Genomic DNA, 17804 nt, shown 5'->3' on the forward strand with positions numbered 1-17804 from the left:
GAATGTAGTACCAACTTCTTGATGTACATGGAAATGTTCCTTTCTATACTGGCTTAAAGGAGCCCGGAGGAGCATGCCAGAGTTTTTCTTAAGTAATTCCTTCAGGTTAGACAGGACAATGAGAATGATGCTCTCATGGAAAAATTTCCCAGGTCTGTAGAACAGAAAAAGTAATCCTAAATCAAAATCTCAGAAAGAAACTCTCGTTTGGATTACCCTTTATCCATAAAGGGTGATTCTCAAACTTTATTTTTTATGTTTAGATATCCTATGAATTTCACTATTCTTTCTGATCTCAAAGTTATAAGAAAAAGTTTTCACTACTGTTTCTAAGCCAACTGCCCAAACGTAATAGACAATAGAAGATTTAGGATGTTTGCTAACTCCCATTTAGGCTGAGAGGAAGAAGTTACACATTCCTTTACTAAACCCATTCTACACAGGAATAGAATGTCAAATACTAAATCCAATGCTCCCATAAAGCACACCAATATAAAGCTATAGTGCTATTGGCTTCATTTTTATCATGAGAAAAACTAATCCTGATTCAGTTGCAAATATCCCAGAAGTGCCTGAAAAGATTACTAAACCATGTGGTTCTAAGTGGAAGGCAAATTTGTAAAAAATCATATTTTGAGCATTATATATAGTTTGAAACGTTTCACAATAGATCCAAATGAAATGACTAAAGTTTGATGAGTCTCATTTAACTATTTTCTAAGAGTCTAAGGATCTCAAAAAGGAAATGGCACACTAGTAAGTACCCTCTTGCACTGGGATTATTTTAGTTACTTCAAGATTACATCGCAAAAACCTCAAAACGTAGTAGCTTTGGGGGAAATAACATCTTACCCTATCAATATGATGTCCCTTAGGGTTTTGTCGAAAATGATCTTTCTTCAACCTAAACCCCATTCCCTTTTATGTCAATTATTCTGTTCGACACACCAGCTCATTTCTGTTTTCCCATACTGATCACATTTTCTTTCTTATTTAAATCCCTGTTATACAAATGTCCTCCTAAGGATTTCTGTCCAACAATGTCATCTGCATAGAAGCAGATTATCCCTACAGCATTTCATTTGGCAAACTGCAGTCAAACTTCATTAGGGAAAAATTGCTCACATGAACTTTTTTTTTATACCAATGAATGATGATAATGAAATTTTGCCTTAGAGTTGCCAGTAACCTCTTGACCTTGATAACACTGCATCAGATTGGCAATGCCGGTAATTTTACACTTTTATAGTTTTACTGTTGCGAAAATTCAAATAATTCAATGCCACACCGATTATAACAATAAAAGAATTAAAATTTTTCATACTTGTCACACATTTCCTGCATTAATGAGGTAGAACCAGGAACATGGGAAGAAATGTCCTCTGCTCACATCCATTCTCCAGTAGTCATGTGTACTGCACTGAAACCACAGCCACAAGCAGGCTTCAGAGAGCTTCCTGTAGTTTACTCTATCCACTTCGTATGACCTGTCTCAGTCCATTAATAGCCCATCACCCTGTGAACTGTACTGCACCAAGTCACTCTATCCTCTGAACGCCTTATACCTTACTGCATGTTCAGACCCCTAAGCCTTCAAACCCTTATTCACACCATCCTTTCATCTCCAATTATATCCACCTTCTCTCTGTTCCCTATAGTTTTGGCACAACCATCCTCTTTGTCAACCTCTCTTCAGTCATTCTCTCCATGTCCAAATCATTTCATCTCAACCATACTCTTATTACCACACCTCTCATCCTATCATTTCTTACTTGATTAACCATCCTCGCACCTCATATTGTTCTCAAACATTTCATTCCCAATACATCCACCCTCCTCTGCATCGTTTTATCTATAGCTCATGCCTTGCTTCCATATCATATTGTTGGTACTGCTATGGCTTCAAACTTGGCCATTTTTGTAGGAATCGAACCACTACCAAATGTGTGGAAGCTGAGGACATTGACTAGACTATGGAGCCCATAATAGATACTTGACCAATATATGGGGATAGGGGAGAAAGAATACTTTCCACGTATTCCCAGCATGTCGTAGAAGGCGACTAAAAGGGAAGGGAGCGGGCGGCTGGAAATCCATCCCCCCCCCCTTTTTTTTTTAATTTTCCAAAAGAAGGAACAGAGAAGGGGGCCTGGTGAGGATATTCCCTCAAAGGCCCTGTCCTCTGTTCTTAACGCTACCTCGCTAATGCGTGAAATGGTGAATAGTATGAAAGAAAAAGATATATATATATATATATATATATATATATATATATATATATATATATATATATATATATATATTTTTTTTTTTTTTTTCAAACTATTCGCCATTTCCCGCATTAGCGAGGTAGCGTTAAGAACAGAGGACTGGGCCTTTGAGGGAATACCCTCTCCTGGCCCAATTCTCTGTTCCTTCTTTTGGAAAAAAAAAATAAAAAATTACACTGCGAGTGAAAAGTCATCTTTGGCGAAGCTATATTACTGGGAAGGAGTAGAGTTTCATCAATGAAACTTCATTCTAATGGACTCTATAACCCCAGTACTGAAAGTAGGGCAGCTTAGAGTTGCAGGAGCTTTTAGAAAGGTCCTGGGTAACACCAGAACTGTCTTACAGAAAATTTGGGTAAGATGAACAGCTAGGTTAACTGAGGCCTGGCTGCCGCTACAAGGGTTCTAAACTATACAGACTACCCCAGGTCGCCCGTGAATGCGTCATGGTCAGCAATGCTAACCAGTACACCACGAAGGTTCATATATTTCCGTATTACATGAAACAAAAATGATTAATTCCTCTTAATGGTCTCACCAGGTTTATCGTAAATTTCAATTAGAATAATAGTGGTGAAGATCAGAAAATGAAGGAACATCATAATGGAGTCATAAATCAACCAAGAAACAAGTGATATATGCCTCAAGTACCCAGGGAGATACAAAATAGATGACGGTCAGCACTAAAATAGATTCAGTTGACTGAACACGCAAGCAGTGGTGTCTGTCACCTCTTCATGTTTGTAGACGAAGCCCACCTTGTCTCACGTCACCAATGCTTCTAAAGATGTTTATGTAGCTATGTATCTGTCAGTTCTTTAAAACAATTTAATCAGTAGTCTGCCGAGGGAAGAATTCTTAGAAAAAAATCTGAGAGGTACCTAGCAAATTTTTAAAGCTATTAAACACACATAATTCTTGTCTTATCTATACAAGTCCAGAACAGTCAGACGTCATCCTGATAAGATAATTAATATGTTGCCTCAAGTTATCGACAGGCATTAATTGCTTGCATTTTCACTCTTTCAAAAAGAATAGAAAAACAGCCAGGAAAGATGCCACTGGTCTATTGCTGTTTGATTTTCTATGTAACTGTGTAACCGTTAATCAATCTAAATATATTTGAAAGATTTCATCGATCTAAGCCATTGCCGATCTCATCTCACCGCGTTATGGGAATCATCTAGCCATCATCAACGTAAATATTCATAAGGGTGAACTGCAATTGATATTGACAAATATTACTTTTTTTATTTTGATCTCTGTTGAGTATCGAAGTCAGATAGATCATCGAACAAGTTAGTTATCATTGTTTCATCATTACTCATTGAGTTATATTAATGATGGGAGTGGACCGAGATGGCTACCAAACAGTTAGCCGGGGCTGAAGCAGAAGGGTCAATGGCCGCAGCTGCGCCACGCGATAATCAGCATATATATATATATATATATATATATATATATATATATATATATATATATATATATATATATATATATGTATATAGATAGATAGATAGATAGATATAGGTCGAGAGAGAGAGAGAGAGAGAGAGAGAGAGAGAGAGAGAGAAACTCCCTGATAAATCGGGCTAGTATGAATAGATACGTTTACCACGATCAGATGATTTAAAGATAATGCACCTTTCCATCGAGTCTTTCTCTCCGCGTATCACTGCTTACGCTTTCTCCTAAAATACCGTTAATCAGGTCAAGCTTGCCGGCAGGACATAACATATTTTGGATGAAGTTTCGTCGGCCGCTAATGCAATATTCCTGACTGTTGGTAAAAATAGGGTTGACGACCCCTAGTTGGAAAGCACTGATAAGAAATTGATCAAAGTAATAGATCAGGAAAAACCTAGCTTTTATACAGTGTACGAGGAACTTCAATAGTTTCTAGTGAACATATATGTATTGATCAATACAAATGAGATTTTCATTACGTACAATGTAAACTTTTGTCATCATTAAGTTTACAGTAGCATTGATATATACAGGTGAATTTTACTTAATAAGTAACAGATGCAGTATCTGGTAATTACACCCGCTGGGCAGAGATAAACAATTAAGTTGAAATACGATATACGGGAGAGGTCTAGATAGGGAGTACGTTAAGTTTTGAGTGAAGTGTACGATCATGCTGGCATAGAGGTCGACCGGTCCGGTATGTTGGGTTGTTGACATGGATCAGCTGATGTCGTAAGGCAAGAGGGGTGGAGCTCTCTCTACAATTGACCCCACGATGAAATGTTTTCATAGCCATCATCTGTGACGGTATGAAGAAAAAGTTGTTTCTATATGGATACAAATTCTAGCACGAGGTTTATTTTCAGTGGTGGAGGTGTTAACGTATGACAGGATATAATTAAGGTAATATTTGTGTTTATGAAACCACATGAACGAACTAGGAAGTAATTATGAACTGTTACGCTACCTCATTCACATAGGAATAATTCTGATTGCCTTTTGCTGTAGTACAACGCTGTATTTAAATAGAGATAGTAGGCACTTTATTTGGAGATTGTCAAGAATACCTCAGCAACGTTTTAAACTCTGAATATTGTTTGTGATTTGTGATGTTAATGAATTAGAGAATGCAGAGCATCAATAAGAGCACTGTATTTTGATTAGATTCATGTTTAGTTGGTAGTGTGTAGGGTTCAGTACTGTGAAAGTAAGTAGTGTAGTTGTAAGATATCAGTATAACTTGCAACATCCTTACCATGTAGCTGAGGCATGTCTACGAAAAAAGACGTGTTCTTCTTGACGGATTTTGAGGAAAGACCATGGGAAACTTTACTCTAAACTTGACATGAAAGGTGGGATTTTAGGTGTAGCACTTCTTATGATCATGAATATTGAATAAATCATTGCCCATGTGTGAGGTTAGGTGAGGTTTTCTTGGATTCTGTTGATTGTTGGGTGTTTAGAAATCAGTAAAGATATGGGGTTCATATTATTGCATAAAGGAGATCTGTTCCGCACAGGGCTAGGTTTCATGCATGTGATATGTGGGAAGTGGGCAGGTTAAAAAGGGCAGTGAGTGGTGGGATGATGAAGATACTAGTGAAAGGGAAAAGAGAGGAACATTTGGTAGTAAGTAGTTAGTAGGAACATTGAATAGGAGCCTTTAAGAACACTGCATTAAAGGCTAAGAAGCAGCACTGGACTTCAACAGTTCTGGAAATTTTTTGCCTTGGCCACCCCCTTAAGAAAGTTCCCAAAGGTAATGGACATCAAAGGGATATAGATAGATAGATAGAGGTATGTGGGTGGTACTTACAGGGAAGGAGTGCAAAGGGTTGGAAGATGTATGAGAAAGTGGCAGCAAGTAAAGAGAAGGTGCAGGGGTTGATGAAAATGTCATATGAGGGTTGGGGTGAGGGAGTATTAGTAAATTTCAAGTAGAATAAGAAGTTATTTTGGAAGGATGATTTGCTGATGAAGCACAGAGCAGAAGAACAACAGATCATCCCTTACTGTCTGTCCAGGAGTTCATCATCCCCCAGTCAACCACAGTCTTCACCCAAACAAGTTAGTGACAAACTCCTTTCTGCTTCCAATTTTGCTTGTGTCAGGGCCAAACTTGTTTCATTGAATGAAGATGAACCCAAAACCTACCTTGTCTTGCCTCCACACCACCTGTAAGCCCTTAGAACAGGGAACTGCAAACTTCATAATATTGGATACCTGTAGAAAGGAATTTGATATATGCAACTGGGAGAGCAACATCCAAAAAAGTGTATGTGATGTGCGGTGGCAAGTTTGAGAAGATGACTGGATTGGATTCATTTAATTTCAATTTGGGTAAACAAGTAGCAAAGGTAGATAAAAAGATAAAGGTTCAGGATAAGGGCAAATGATTTTGAAAGAAACATAATGTGGTATCGTGATGAATGAGTCCTGATTTTTATTGGCCCCTATATGATATACGTTATTTGGCTTTGAAAATGTTTTATTTTGCCTTTTATGAGTAGCCTCATGTGCTAGTTCAGTTTTTGTTCTGTATTTCAAAATGTACAAAATAGTTATGCATTTCTTATTGTTCATTTCATGTTTTAATCCTTTGAAGTAGATTTTGATGTTGCAAGATTACCATGTGTAGCAGTTGCAGTTGAACACTGATTACTTGCTGGTAAAGGTGGGCAATTAATTGATAAAGAATGGGGACTCTTTCTTTAGAAGATAGTGAGTATCCGAACTTTGGAAAATACCCTTGCCACTGTGTAGCCAGGTTAACATCACATTTTAGTGAGTGAGCTTTTTTTTGCACAGTATTATACTTTTTGATAGAACAGGTCATAAGGGTAAGTATATATATAAGAAGGAATATTGGAAAAAACTGTTTTAGGCATAAAATAGTGTTGAATTTAGGGAAACACAAAAAGTAATTCGATTTTTCCCATAAGCAATTAAGTTCAAAAGTTGACAGTTTCAAAAATTGCCAAGATATTTTTTGAATGCATCCTTATTAACCTATGAGGGATGAAAGTGTTATAAAGTTTATATATTTATGTGAAATTTTATGTGCCTAGCAGTGGTTTGTGTGAGTGATTTGAAAGGTTGCATGTACCTCATGAAACCCATGGAGTTGGAATAGAATTAAGGGAGATAGCGGGATAGATTGTCACACAGATATGATTATTTCTATCACATTGCTTTTCTTATTTTCTTTCTACTTAACTCTTTAACATTTACAGATGTATATCTTCACTTTGAGAATTCTTACCACAATATCAAGGATACGTTCTGGGTAGAAGTGGGGAGGGGGCATGTGTAGATGTCAAATGCTTCTACAAGACAGTCCCTCTCAGTTATGCAGCAAAAACAAGAGGGTAGGCAAACATGCAGTTTTTGTTGATGTTTCCATATCTGCCAGTCTATGCTAACATGCATACTCCATATGTATCTGTTTATATCCCAGATGCCCGTTCCCTATGGGAGCTCCCTTATGGGATTGGCCATTGCAAAAGTCTCCATGCCTGGTGAACTCCAGTGCCACTTCATAGCTTTTAGTACCTCACCCTTGACAGGCCACTGGAAGAAGACAACTCTTGAACACATTGTTTCCAGATGCTTCTTCCCAATCTTAAGAGGTTGTAACCCTCAGCTGCCCTGGTAGATATTTCATGCTCTTAGGGCACTGCCTCAGAGAGAGAAGGTTTTTCATCACTCAGAACCTATGTTTTTAAGAAAGTAACTCATGTTTGTTCAGCTTTTTACATGTGATGACTTGATCTTAAGATCAAGTTTTGTCATTTGTATAGACAATTATGAATTATATTTATGCCTGATTCTCATTTTCAGGTCGAATATCTTGACACAGCCTTGTCCATTTTCAAAACTGTGTGAAGTGAATGCTTGCCAAACTATTCAAAGATGAGTGGGAACAAGTCATTAACGCTGAATGTCAGCTCTAAGGTTAGTTTTGAGGCCACCAAAACCGCATTATTTTTCTTAGTTCATATGGATACTTTTGATTTTCACATAGAAAGATTACAGAAGTGTGATAAGCTTGCTAGTGTGTTTTGATTAAGTGGCAGATATTGTGTCTTTTGGAATTAACCAACATTTAGCTCATTGTTTGAGTTTTTACACTGTTTACTTTCGGTATGTGCTTGTATAATATCCAACTACAAATTTGAGGTTTATCCTTGGACACCCACGTTGCAGAAATGGCTGTCTACCACTGAGAAACTGGTATTCATGTGTAGATGTCAAAATTGCCTCTCCATAAACTCACATTCATATTATAGTAACATTCTTGGTTTTTCTTTCTGTATATGTAAAAATTTTGCTCACCTCTCTCATTGGATATATATTGCTCAGTAGTATTGAGATGTCTTTTTTCCTGTACTCTGAAGATTGCATAATTCATTTTTTTCCTTTGATCTGAACCATGTTATATTGTACTCATATAACTTGCACTGCAGCTGGTTCCATTTTCATAATTTCATTCATGTATATTTATGTATTCATTACTTTTAACTGATGCTTACTGTTTTTATATCATAGATTATATGTTTTTCATTATGATAGGATTTTTTATTTTTCATTTATGATAGGAAACAACTCATAGACTAACAGGAAATTATATTTTGCAAAGGTTGCTGTGATAGCTGCACTGGGTGCTGGAGTGGTAGTTGGGGCTGGTACAGCATATCTTCTCACTCGTATCAATGAACACACCCACCTCACACAACAGATTTCCAGCCTTCATGCCACAATCTTGGAAGTGAAGAAGGATTTAGCTTCATTAGAAACAGGTAACGTGGCTGAAATAATCTCTCTAGCAGGATTTGGCTGAAAAAGAAGGGGAATGATGCTCATTTTAGGATAATATTTTTTCACACCTTTTTCAGCATTGGTGAAGTAGTGAGGGAACAGACAAAGAAAGGCCTCATTCACTTGAATCCATTGTTTACGTGTCATATGTAATGTATTGAACCCACAGCCCCATCTACAATTAGGCCTTACAGATCTTTCTGTAGTTTCTCCCAGCTGCTTCATATGCTCTCGTTCAATCGACTGACAGCACATCACCCCATGTATGCTACATTTCTCCAATTCACTCTCTCCTGAGCATGCCTTTTGCCTTTCTGCATGTTCAGGCCTTGAGCCTTCAAAATCCTTTTCTCTCCATGCTTCCATCAAGTTTGTTCCCCCATCTCTTTGTTCCCTCCACTTCTGACACTCCCTCGTCAATATCACCTCACTCATTGTCTCCTTATGTCCAAACCATTTCAACACCCTCTTCAGCTCTCTATACCACCCTCTTCTTATTATCACATCTCTCTCTTATCCTTATGATATTTGCACAGTCAAACCACCTCACACCACATATTGTCCTCAAATATTTCATTTCCAGCACATCAAGCCTCCTCTACATATTCTCATCCACACAGCATCATTAGGATTATTTTACCTTCAAATATACCCATTTTTGACCAGTCAAGTAATGAGATCTCTCTTCACACATTCCTCAATATTTTCAAAACCTCAGCCCCCATACCCACCCTGTGACTCACTTCTGCTTTCATGGTTCTCTTTGCTGCCATGCCAACTCACAGTTACTGCTTTCATGGTTCTATTTACTGCCATATCGACTCACAAGTACCCAAAACACTCCGCTTCCTCCGGACTTTCTTTGTTCAAATTCATACCCCAACCAACCTGTTCCTCAGCATTGCTGAACTTAAACATTGTATTTATTCACATTTACTCTCACTCTTTCGTTTCAAACTGAGACACTAACTTCTGCAGTTTCTTACTCAGATATACCACCAGTACTTTGTTATCAGCAAACAACAACAAACTCACTTTCTAGGCTCCCTTACCCTCTACAAACTGCATACTCTCGTCCCCTCAAAGACCCTTGCATTTATCTTCCTCACCACCCCATCCTATCTATCTATCTATATATCAATATCTTTGATTTCTGTTCCTTTCTGGATCTCCCTCAAGGGATGGTCATGGCAATAGAGTCTCCATAACTAGTGAACTCCAGTGCAGCTTCTTAGCCTTTTGTGCCTCACCCTTTACAGGCCACTGGCAGAGGGCAATCTTAGTGCAGTGTTTGCAGAGGCTCCTACCGAATTTTCCCTCTGACTACTTGCACCTAATGTTTCTACCCAATGCTCCTACCTAAATATTCCTACCTTATTACTTCTATCTACTGCTCCTACCATTTTACCAAAATGCAGGGCTAGCACATAATGCTTATAAAAGGAAAATCTAGGGTTATGAAGAATGAGCTGTGTGAGTTTAGTGTTGTCAAGTGTTATGTGTGACAAGGAGAGATTCTTTATTTGTGGACAGAATTCCAGTCATCCACAAGTGGGTGAGGCAGAAAGAAAAGACAGCTATATTGGTCAGAGGAGTGCAATTATTGTATTATTAAAAACAGCACTGGCACAGTGAAGATCAGTAATTTGATTGTACTGTGAAGTCTACATATTGGCACTGTATGAGCAGTTTGTGTACTACACAGTGTAGTTACATGTTTACTGTATAGGAATAATGATCTTTTATTATTATTCTCCTGTATTATTACAGATATTCTGTTAAATTAAATTTAATTCAGAAAATGGGACTTCTTGATAAATGTTTCAGTGAGTGTCTGCTGCTTAGCAGTTAACTTTATTTACAGAACATGGTGAGTATGAAGATGAAATAATGAAGTGTAATTTTTGAATGTGTTAACAATGTGAAAGCAGGAGTATAAATGAAGAAGGTTTATTTGTAGTCATAATCACATTTTGCAATTTGTAGTTCAGTATACTGTAACTAATCTGATTTTTTTTCAATCTGTCTGTCTGTATTTATTCTGATTTTTGTCAGTATGTTTGTGACTGCTTGATTTTAACTATTTGTACAGTATGGTGAGGGAGCATTTCATTCATTTGGGCCTACTCTCTTGAACTTTGCTGCCATTGAACTTTTTAAACTTTTGTATACTGTCAGCACCTAAAATTTCTTAATGTGGCTTGTTCCACTTATCCACTACTCAGGCAATTTTCTGACATCTGACATGTTTCTTGCATAGTTTCATGTGCCCTCTGGTTGCAACTTTTCATAAATGAGGCAACTAAGGGCTTTTAATTGTGAACTACTTGGAAGCCTTGCACAGAAGCACAGTTCACTAATAGTGTCCTGGTAGTGGATGAGTGGAATGGATTGTGATGATATTCTGAATACTGACAGCCACAACTCCCTGGAAAAATAGTACAACATTCATCTTGTACTAATCCTGTCAGCAAAGATGGCTATAAAACTTATAGAATTTTAGGTTAATTCTAGTATACAAGTAGTTAAATCATTATACTGTATATTCTATATTTGATTTTTTTTTGTTAATTGACATTGGAAAATTGCCCAGATTTATGAAATAGTTTTGCCAGTTTTTAACTCCAGAATGTGTAAAAAATGTTTATGGTATTTTAAATGGTGTCTATATTTCCTCACGTTTGATATAATCCACTTCTCCTTAAGTGTTAATTGCCGCAGTAGTCCCAGCAATCTTAAAGACTGCTTGAGATAATAGGTATTACTGTTAGATAAAAGTTGAATGGTTGCATTCATGCCATTTTTCAGGAAGATTTTTCAGGAAAATTACAAACACACATGGGGTGGCAGTCTGATGCTGGCACAGTGGGCAACATATGTGTGTCATTTTTCAAATGACCGAAGCATATGTTTTGGAATATTGCTTAGTAGTGAAAAATAAAGCATATTTTTGTAATTTGGATTAATTCACCACTTTCAGTAGTATGTAAGGGTCACGGTCTCAAGCATCACGAATTAATGAAGTTTCACTGTATAGCAATATCCCGGAGACTTATAGGATAGAATTTCTGAGCAATGTTGGGACTGAGCTACCTAGTAAGACACAAATATGCTCTCTCCTACATCAGAGTGGGTTCTCTACTCAAAGATTAAGATAAGTACAAAATGTTTATATGACTGATGTAGGTATGTTATCATATTTTAAGATATTTGTGCACTGAGAAGTTAACACTTGACTCCTTGTTAGGACCCATCAGAACCAGGGTTATTAATGTATAATCTTCTTTTTATCAAGGTCTAGCACAGAAAGATACGGTTTGGGATGTCCAAGGTAAATTACATAGATTCATTACATGTTTATTTATTTTATTTATTTTGCTTTGTCGCTGTCTCCCGCGTTTGCGAGGTAGCGCAAGGAAACAGACGAAAGAAATGGCCCAACCCACCCCCATAAACATGTATATACATACACGTCCACACACGCAAATATACATACCTATAAATCTCAATTTACACATATATATACACACACAGACATATACATATATACCCATGTACATAATTCATACTGTCTGCCTTTATTTATTCCCATCGCCACCTCGCCACACATGGAATAACATCCCCCTCCCACCTCATGTGTGCGAGGTAGTGCTAGGAAAAGACAACAAAGGCCCCATTTGTTCATACTCAGTCTCTAGCTGTCATGTAATAATGCCCAAAACCACAGCTCCCTTTCCACATCCAGGTCCCACAGAACTTTCCATGGTTTACCCCAGACAGCTTCACATGCCCTGATTCAATCCATTGGGAGCACGTCGACCCCAGTATACCACATCAATCAATTCACTCTATTCCTTGCCCGCCTTTCACCCTCTTGCATGTTCAGGCCCTGATCAATCAAAATCTTTTTCACTCCATCTTTCCACCTCCAATTTGGTCTCCCACTTCTCCTCGTTCCCTCCACCTCCGACACATATATCCTCTTGGTCAATCTTTCCTCACTCATTCTCTCCATGTGCCCAAACCATTTCAAAACACCCTCTTCTGCTCTCTCAACCACGCTCTTTTTATTTCCACACATCTCTCTTACCCTTACATTACTTACTCGATCATACCACCTCACACCACATATTGTCCTCAAACATCTCATTTCCAGCACATCCACCCTCCTGTGCACAACTCTATCCATAGCCCATGCCTCGCAACCATACAACATTGTTGGAACCACTATTCCTTCGAACATAGCCATTTTTGCTTTCCGAGATAATGTTCTCGACTTCCACACATTCTTCAAGGCTCCCAGGATTTTCGCCCCCTCCCCCACCCTATGATTCACTTCCGCTTCCATGGTTCCATCCGCTGCCAGATCTACTCCCAGATATCTAAAACACTACTTCCTCCAATTTTTCTCCATTCAAACTTACCTCCCAATTGACTTGACTCTCATCACTACTGTACCTAATAACCTTGCTCTTATTCACATTTACTCTTAACTTTCTTCTTTCACACACTTTACCAAACTCAGTAACCAGCTTCTGCAGTTTCTCACATGAATCAGCCACCAGCGCTGTATCATCAGCGAACAACAACTGACTCACTTCCCAAGCTCTCTCATCCCCAACAGACTGCATACTTGCCCCTCTTTCCAAAACTCCTGCATTCACCTCCCTAACAACCCCATCCATAAACAAATTAAACAACCATGGAGACATCACACACCCCTGCCGCACACCCACATTCACTGAGAACCAATCACTTTCCTCTCTTCCTACACGTACACATGCCTTACATCCTCGATAAAAACTTTTCACTGCTTCTAACAACTAGCCTCCCACACCATATATTCTTAGTACCTTCCACAGAGCATCTCTATCAACTCTATCATATGCCTTCTCCAGATCCATAAATGCTACATACAAATCCATTTGCTTTTCTAAGTATTTCTCACATACATTCTTCAAAGCAAACACCTGATCCACACATCCTCTACCACTTCTGAAACCACACTGCTCTTCCCCAATCTGATGCTCTGTACATGCCTTCACCCTCTCAATCAATATCCTCCCATATCATTTACATGTATTGGTAGATTTCTTGAAAAGTACGTGTCAGGTTAAAAACTGTATGAATTAAAAAATGAGTATGCATAAATGTGGGGCCTGGTTGCAATCGCCTATTTGTACACTATGGGAAGGGAATTTTATGCACATGGGGCTCCATCTCTTGAACATTCTCTACTGTCATACAGTTTCTTATATTTATGTATGCTGACTGTATTAACCATGTCCTCAGTCATTCTGTTCCATAATCCACCACTGTTTTCCTGATAAAGCACTTTTTTTTACATATTTTTTAACAAATTGCCTGTTATTAATAATTTTATGGTGTGTTCTCTGGTTGCTTTGTCCCTACATCTTTTGAAGAGCTATTCACAGTCCACATCACAGTCCATAGTCTAATGTAAAATGAAATGTGGCTGGAGTGGATGGTATTGCAGTTAAATTTTTTAAGAAAGAGGATGGTGATGATGATGATGAAATGCATGAGGAGCTGAATGAACTGTTTGAAAGTGTTTTCCCAGTAGATGAAACTATTTCCCAACACCAGCTAGATTAAGAGAGCTGACTTACAGTGAACTATGGCCATAAATTCGCTCATCATGGCTGAAAGAAGACTAAAGGGTGGCCTGATCACAGTCTTAGAGTAGGTGAGAAGTTTATCAGAAAGAATTGGAATTAGCGCTTTTATTAAATGAGGTTGGTGAGTGAATCAACCCTATTTTTTAATGAAACTGCAAATGTCAGCAGCATACATAAGTATGAAAAGCTGTTTGATGGTAGAGAAAGCTCAAGAGATGGGATGCTACAGATTTAGAACTCCTTTTAGAACTTGTACCTTAATAATAAGTAATTACACATAAAAGTGGATTACTACACTGTTATTTTGATAATTTGTGTTTTGTAGTATTCTTCCAGAAATTGCTTCATTAAATCAGGGTATATTGATCTGAATGATGGTATGATTTCCTCAGAGCTTGATAAAGCGTATAGTCGCTCAGATTTCTCTTCATCTCGGCCTTCATCATTCCACAAGAAGACTGTAAGCTTCAGCAGCACCACAACCTCAGCTAGCTACAAAACAGCCCCTGATTATGACACTGACAGCAGCAAGGCCAATGACACAGACTACTATTCTCCTGATGAGGATGAGGATGAATTCTTTGACCTGTCACCAGAGGATAAGTTAGTGCTTTTTTGCTGTATCCATAGTAAGAAATATTGAAGTAAGGGATGAATTATTTCAACCTGAATATTTGTTGTTGATTCAGAGATTTGATATACTACACACCAATATATTTTGTGCTACTCGCTCAAGGAATGTTTTGACCATTCATGCTTCATCATTTCACTTAGCAAATAAGTTTTCATCCAGAAACATTTTGAAATTTTTCCTTAAAACTGTATTATTTTTCCAGCAAAGAAGTCATCTCTTTTGGGGAAATTAAGGATACACAAGCAGAGCGTCTCTCAGATTTGTCTGTGGAGGAGGCTCATCTTTGCCATCTGCTTGAACAAGTGGACATATTGTGTGATGGTTCGGGAGATGACCAGACACAAGCCTACAACTTGTTAAAAAGTGAGGAATTTCAAGTAAGTACTTATATCTTTCTTGTGTTGTCACATAATAAGACTATTTTCTTTATTACCCCAGAAATTGTATGCTGTTGACTAGAGGCAAATTTTGCAAATCTAGATGCTCCTAAGTAGTGTTGTAGGTACAAGAATTAATGTTGGAAAATTGATCATTCATTTTCTCAGTGATGATTAATTTTTTTTATAATTTAACACAAAATTATCACTTAGGGTCTGTCAAAAATTCTTTAAGCACCTCCAGTCCATCAGATTGCTGTTTTTTTTTGTTTTTTTTACCATGAATGAGACATATAAGAGGGCTAAAGAGAAAGGGAGGAAAGGAAAGAAGAAAAAATGATATAAGAGTTTAGAGGAAGTGGTATAGCTACTTTCTAAAAAGTAGCAGGTTGTACCTGTTAGAAAAGATTTGTAAAGGTAGAAAGATTAGAAAATAAGTAGTGTAGGGAAAGAAAGCTATTTCAGTGCTTGTTTTAGCAACATACCCTGGTTATGACACTCCTGTCTCTCCTTAGAAATGTTGGTCTGCTGGGCTGGGCCATAGGCAGCCCACGTCCACTTCGCACATGCCCAGTTCATGGTTTTGATGGTGCCATGGAAAACTTTACTTACTCAGAACTTGATGTAGTGGTTGGTAAAATGGTATACATTACTCTAAATGTGTATACACAAAGCCATGGTTGGCAAAATCATGGCAGGCAAGAGACCTCTGTAGAGTTGGATTTCCATGAGAGAGCAGGCTTTGACGAATGACAAGCTATAATCTCATGTATCAATCAGAATTACTCGATTTTAGGTGAATTTTTTTCTTTTGAGTGAAGAGACACTTGTGTCAAGTGCAAGTTGGATGAGACTAGAAATTGACATGGAATTTGCATCATGATGCATGATTATGTTAATGTATTTTCTAGGTATTTTCATGTTTTCTAACCTCCTCACCATTTTATCTCTCTCTTCTTAGGAATGTATTGTTTTCCACTGTGAAGACACTTTTGAACTTAGTATTTAGTTCCCTACATATCCTTACATCATCCTTAACAATTCTTCCCTCTGAATTCCTTAGCTAGATTAGATGATCTTTAACTGACAACCTACTTCTGATTAATTTGCGGAACTTTGGATTTACCTCTGCCTTTTTCTACGCTATTCTTTTCAAAGTTTCTTTGTTTATCCTTTCCTATCCTGGTATACTTGTTCCTTGCTCTCTTATTCCTTGTAAATGCTGGCTCTACACTAATCATGTCCTCAGTCAGTTTGTTCCATTTTTCCACCATATTTGTACCATGAAATTATTTCTTTATATCTTTATTTGCAAATATCTCACTTAATTTCATGTTATGTCCTTTGCTTGCTCTGTCCTTACATCTCGAAGAACTGTCCACTGTCCACATCATCAATCTCTTTTAAAAACTTAAAGGCTATGATCAGGTCATCCCTCAGTCTTCTCTCTTCCAAGGTAGGTAAATCTCAAAGCTCCAGCCTTTCCCTGAAGTTTAGCTCTTTTAATTCTGGCACGATTTTTGTTACCCTCCTCTGGACTGTGTCTATGAGCTCTTTGTGCTTCTTCAGGTGCAATGACCAAACCTTAGAGGTATGTTTTAGTTTTGGTCTTATGTAGGATATGAATAGCTTTGTAAATATTTCCTTATCATTATAATTGAAAGACATTTTGATATTTCTGAGCTGACAGTTATCTCCTTAACTATTCTCTTATTTTGGGACTATGGGGACAGGTTAGGGACATGTCAACTCCCATGGCCTTCTCACATACAAAATCCTGAAGTGTGCACACTGACATGACGTCATAGGAAATTATCTGTGTATGCTTTAGAAACTTTTATTTCCAAGGCTTTGATGTCAGAAGGGATCTCACTATATATTGATTCTACTAAGTTATGGATCCCAGGAACCCATTTTTGACATAAGGCAGCAACTTCAGTAAAAGATCCCTCTTCTAACTTAACTCCTTGTGCTTATAGATTCAGTCTTCCCTTGATATATTTTTTTTAATCACTTTTCACAGTCTTCTGACATATGTGAATGTGATAGTTGTCTGTTTTCCTCTTCTGGATCACATAAGATATTATTTGTTTATACTGTATGATAATACAGGCCTGAATGTAGAGAAACCTCATTATGTCATTAATATCAGCATGATACTGCTGCTAATGCTACCCATGCTCATAAAACAAATATTCCAAAAACTTAAATTTCAAGATAATGCTCTTCAGTTGTAATGACCTCATGGAACTTGTCACAGTGTTGATATATATTTTTTTAATGTTTCATTTCAGTATTCAAGAAATTCAGAGTTCCTGTGGAGGTTAGCAAAAGCAACAAGAAATATGGCCACACTGCAAGAAAAGCTTGGCAATATGAAGGAAAAGGAAACTTTGATATTTGATGGTATGTCATTTGAAAGTTTGACTTCTTATGAAAATAATGAAAGGTATTCTGTTTGATTTTGTTTACATACTTGGTAGTTTCGAAAATGATATTTGACTATGTGCAGACATTCATAATGTAGTTTCACCAACAAATATTAACTCCACTCCCTGTTTTCATGGTATGGATTAGGTACATACAGCCTCACTCA

General features: G+C 37.6%; 1 protein-coding gene across 7 annotated transcripts in view; it reads left to right on the plus strand.

Moving 5' to 3' along the window:
- Positions 1-4333: 4333 nt before the first annotated feature.
- The window catches only part of LOC139754118 (regulator of microtubule dynamics protein 1-like), a 50574-nt gene continuing 37103 nt past the window's right edge, over positions 4334-17804 (plus strand). For 2 of the 7 annotated variants that reach the window (XR_011713835.1, XR_011713838.1), the window contains exons 1-7: positions 4351-4547; positions 6974-7108; positions 7581-7694; positions 8380-8539; positions 14590-14800; positions 15034-15208; positions 17503-17614. Coding sequence is in view for 2 of the 7 variants with exons in the window: in XM_071671245.1 (XP_071527346.1) it covers positions 7653-7694; positions 8380-8539; positions 14590-14800; positions 15034-15208; positions 17503-17614 (700 nt within the window). In the remaining 5 variants the exon portion in view is untranslated. Of the gene's footprint in view, positions 4548-5702; positions 5808-6973; positions 7109-7580; positions 7695-8379; positions 8540-14589; positions 14801-15033; positions 15209-17502; positions 17615-17804 lie in introns of all 7 variants that reach the window. The other 5 variants (XR_011713836.1, XM_071671245.1, XR_011713839.1 and 2 more) reach the window with 5 other exon arrangements.

This window comes from Panulirus ornatus, chromosome 2, assembly GCF_036320965.1.
Source record: "Panulirus ornatus isolate Po-2019 chromosome 2, ASM3632096v1, whole genome shotgun sequence".
Taxonomy (NCBI): domain Eukaryota; kingdom Metazoa; phylum Arthropoda; class Malacostraca; order Decapoda; family Palinuridae; genus Panulirus; species Panulirus ornatus.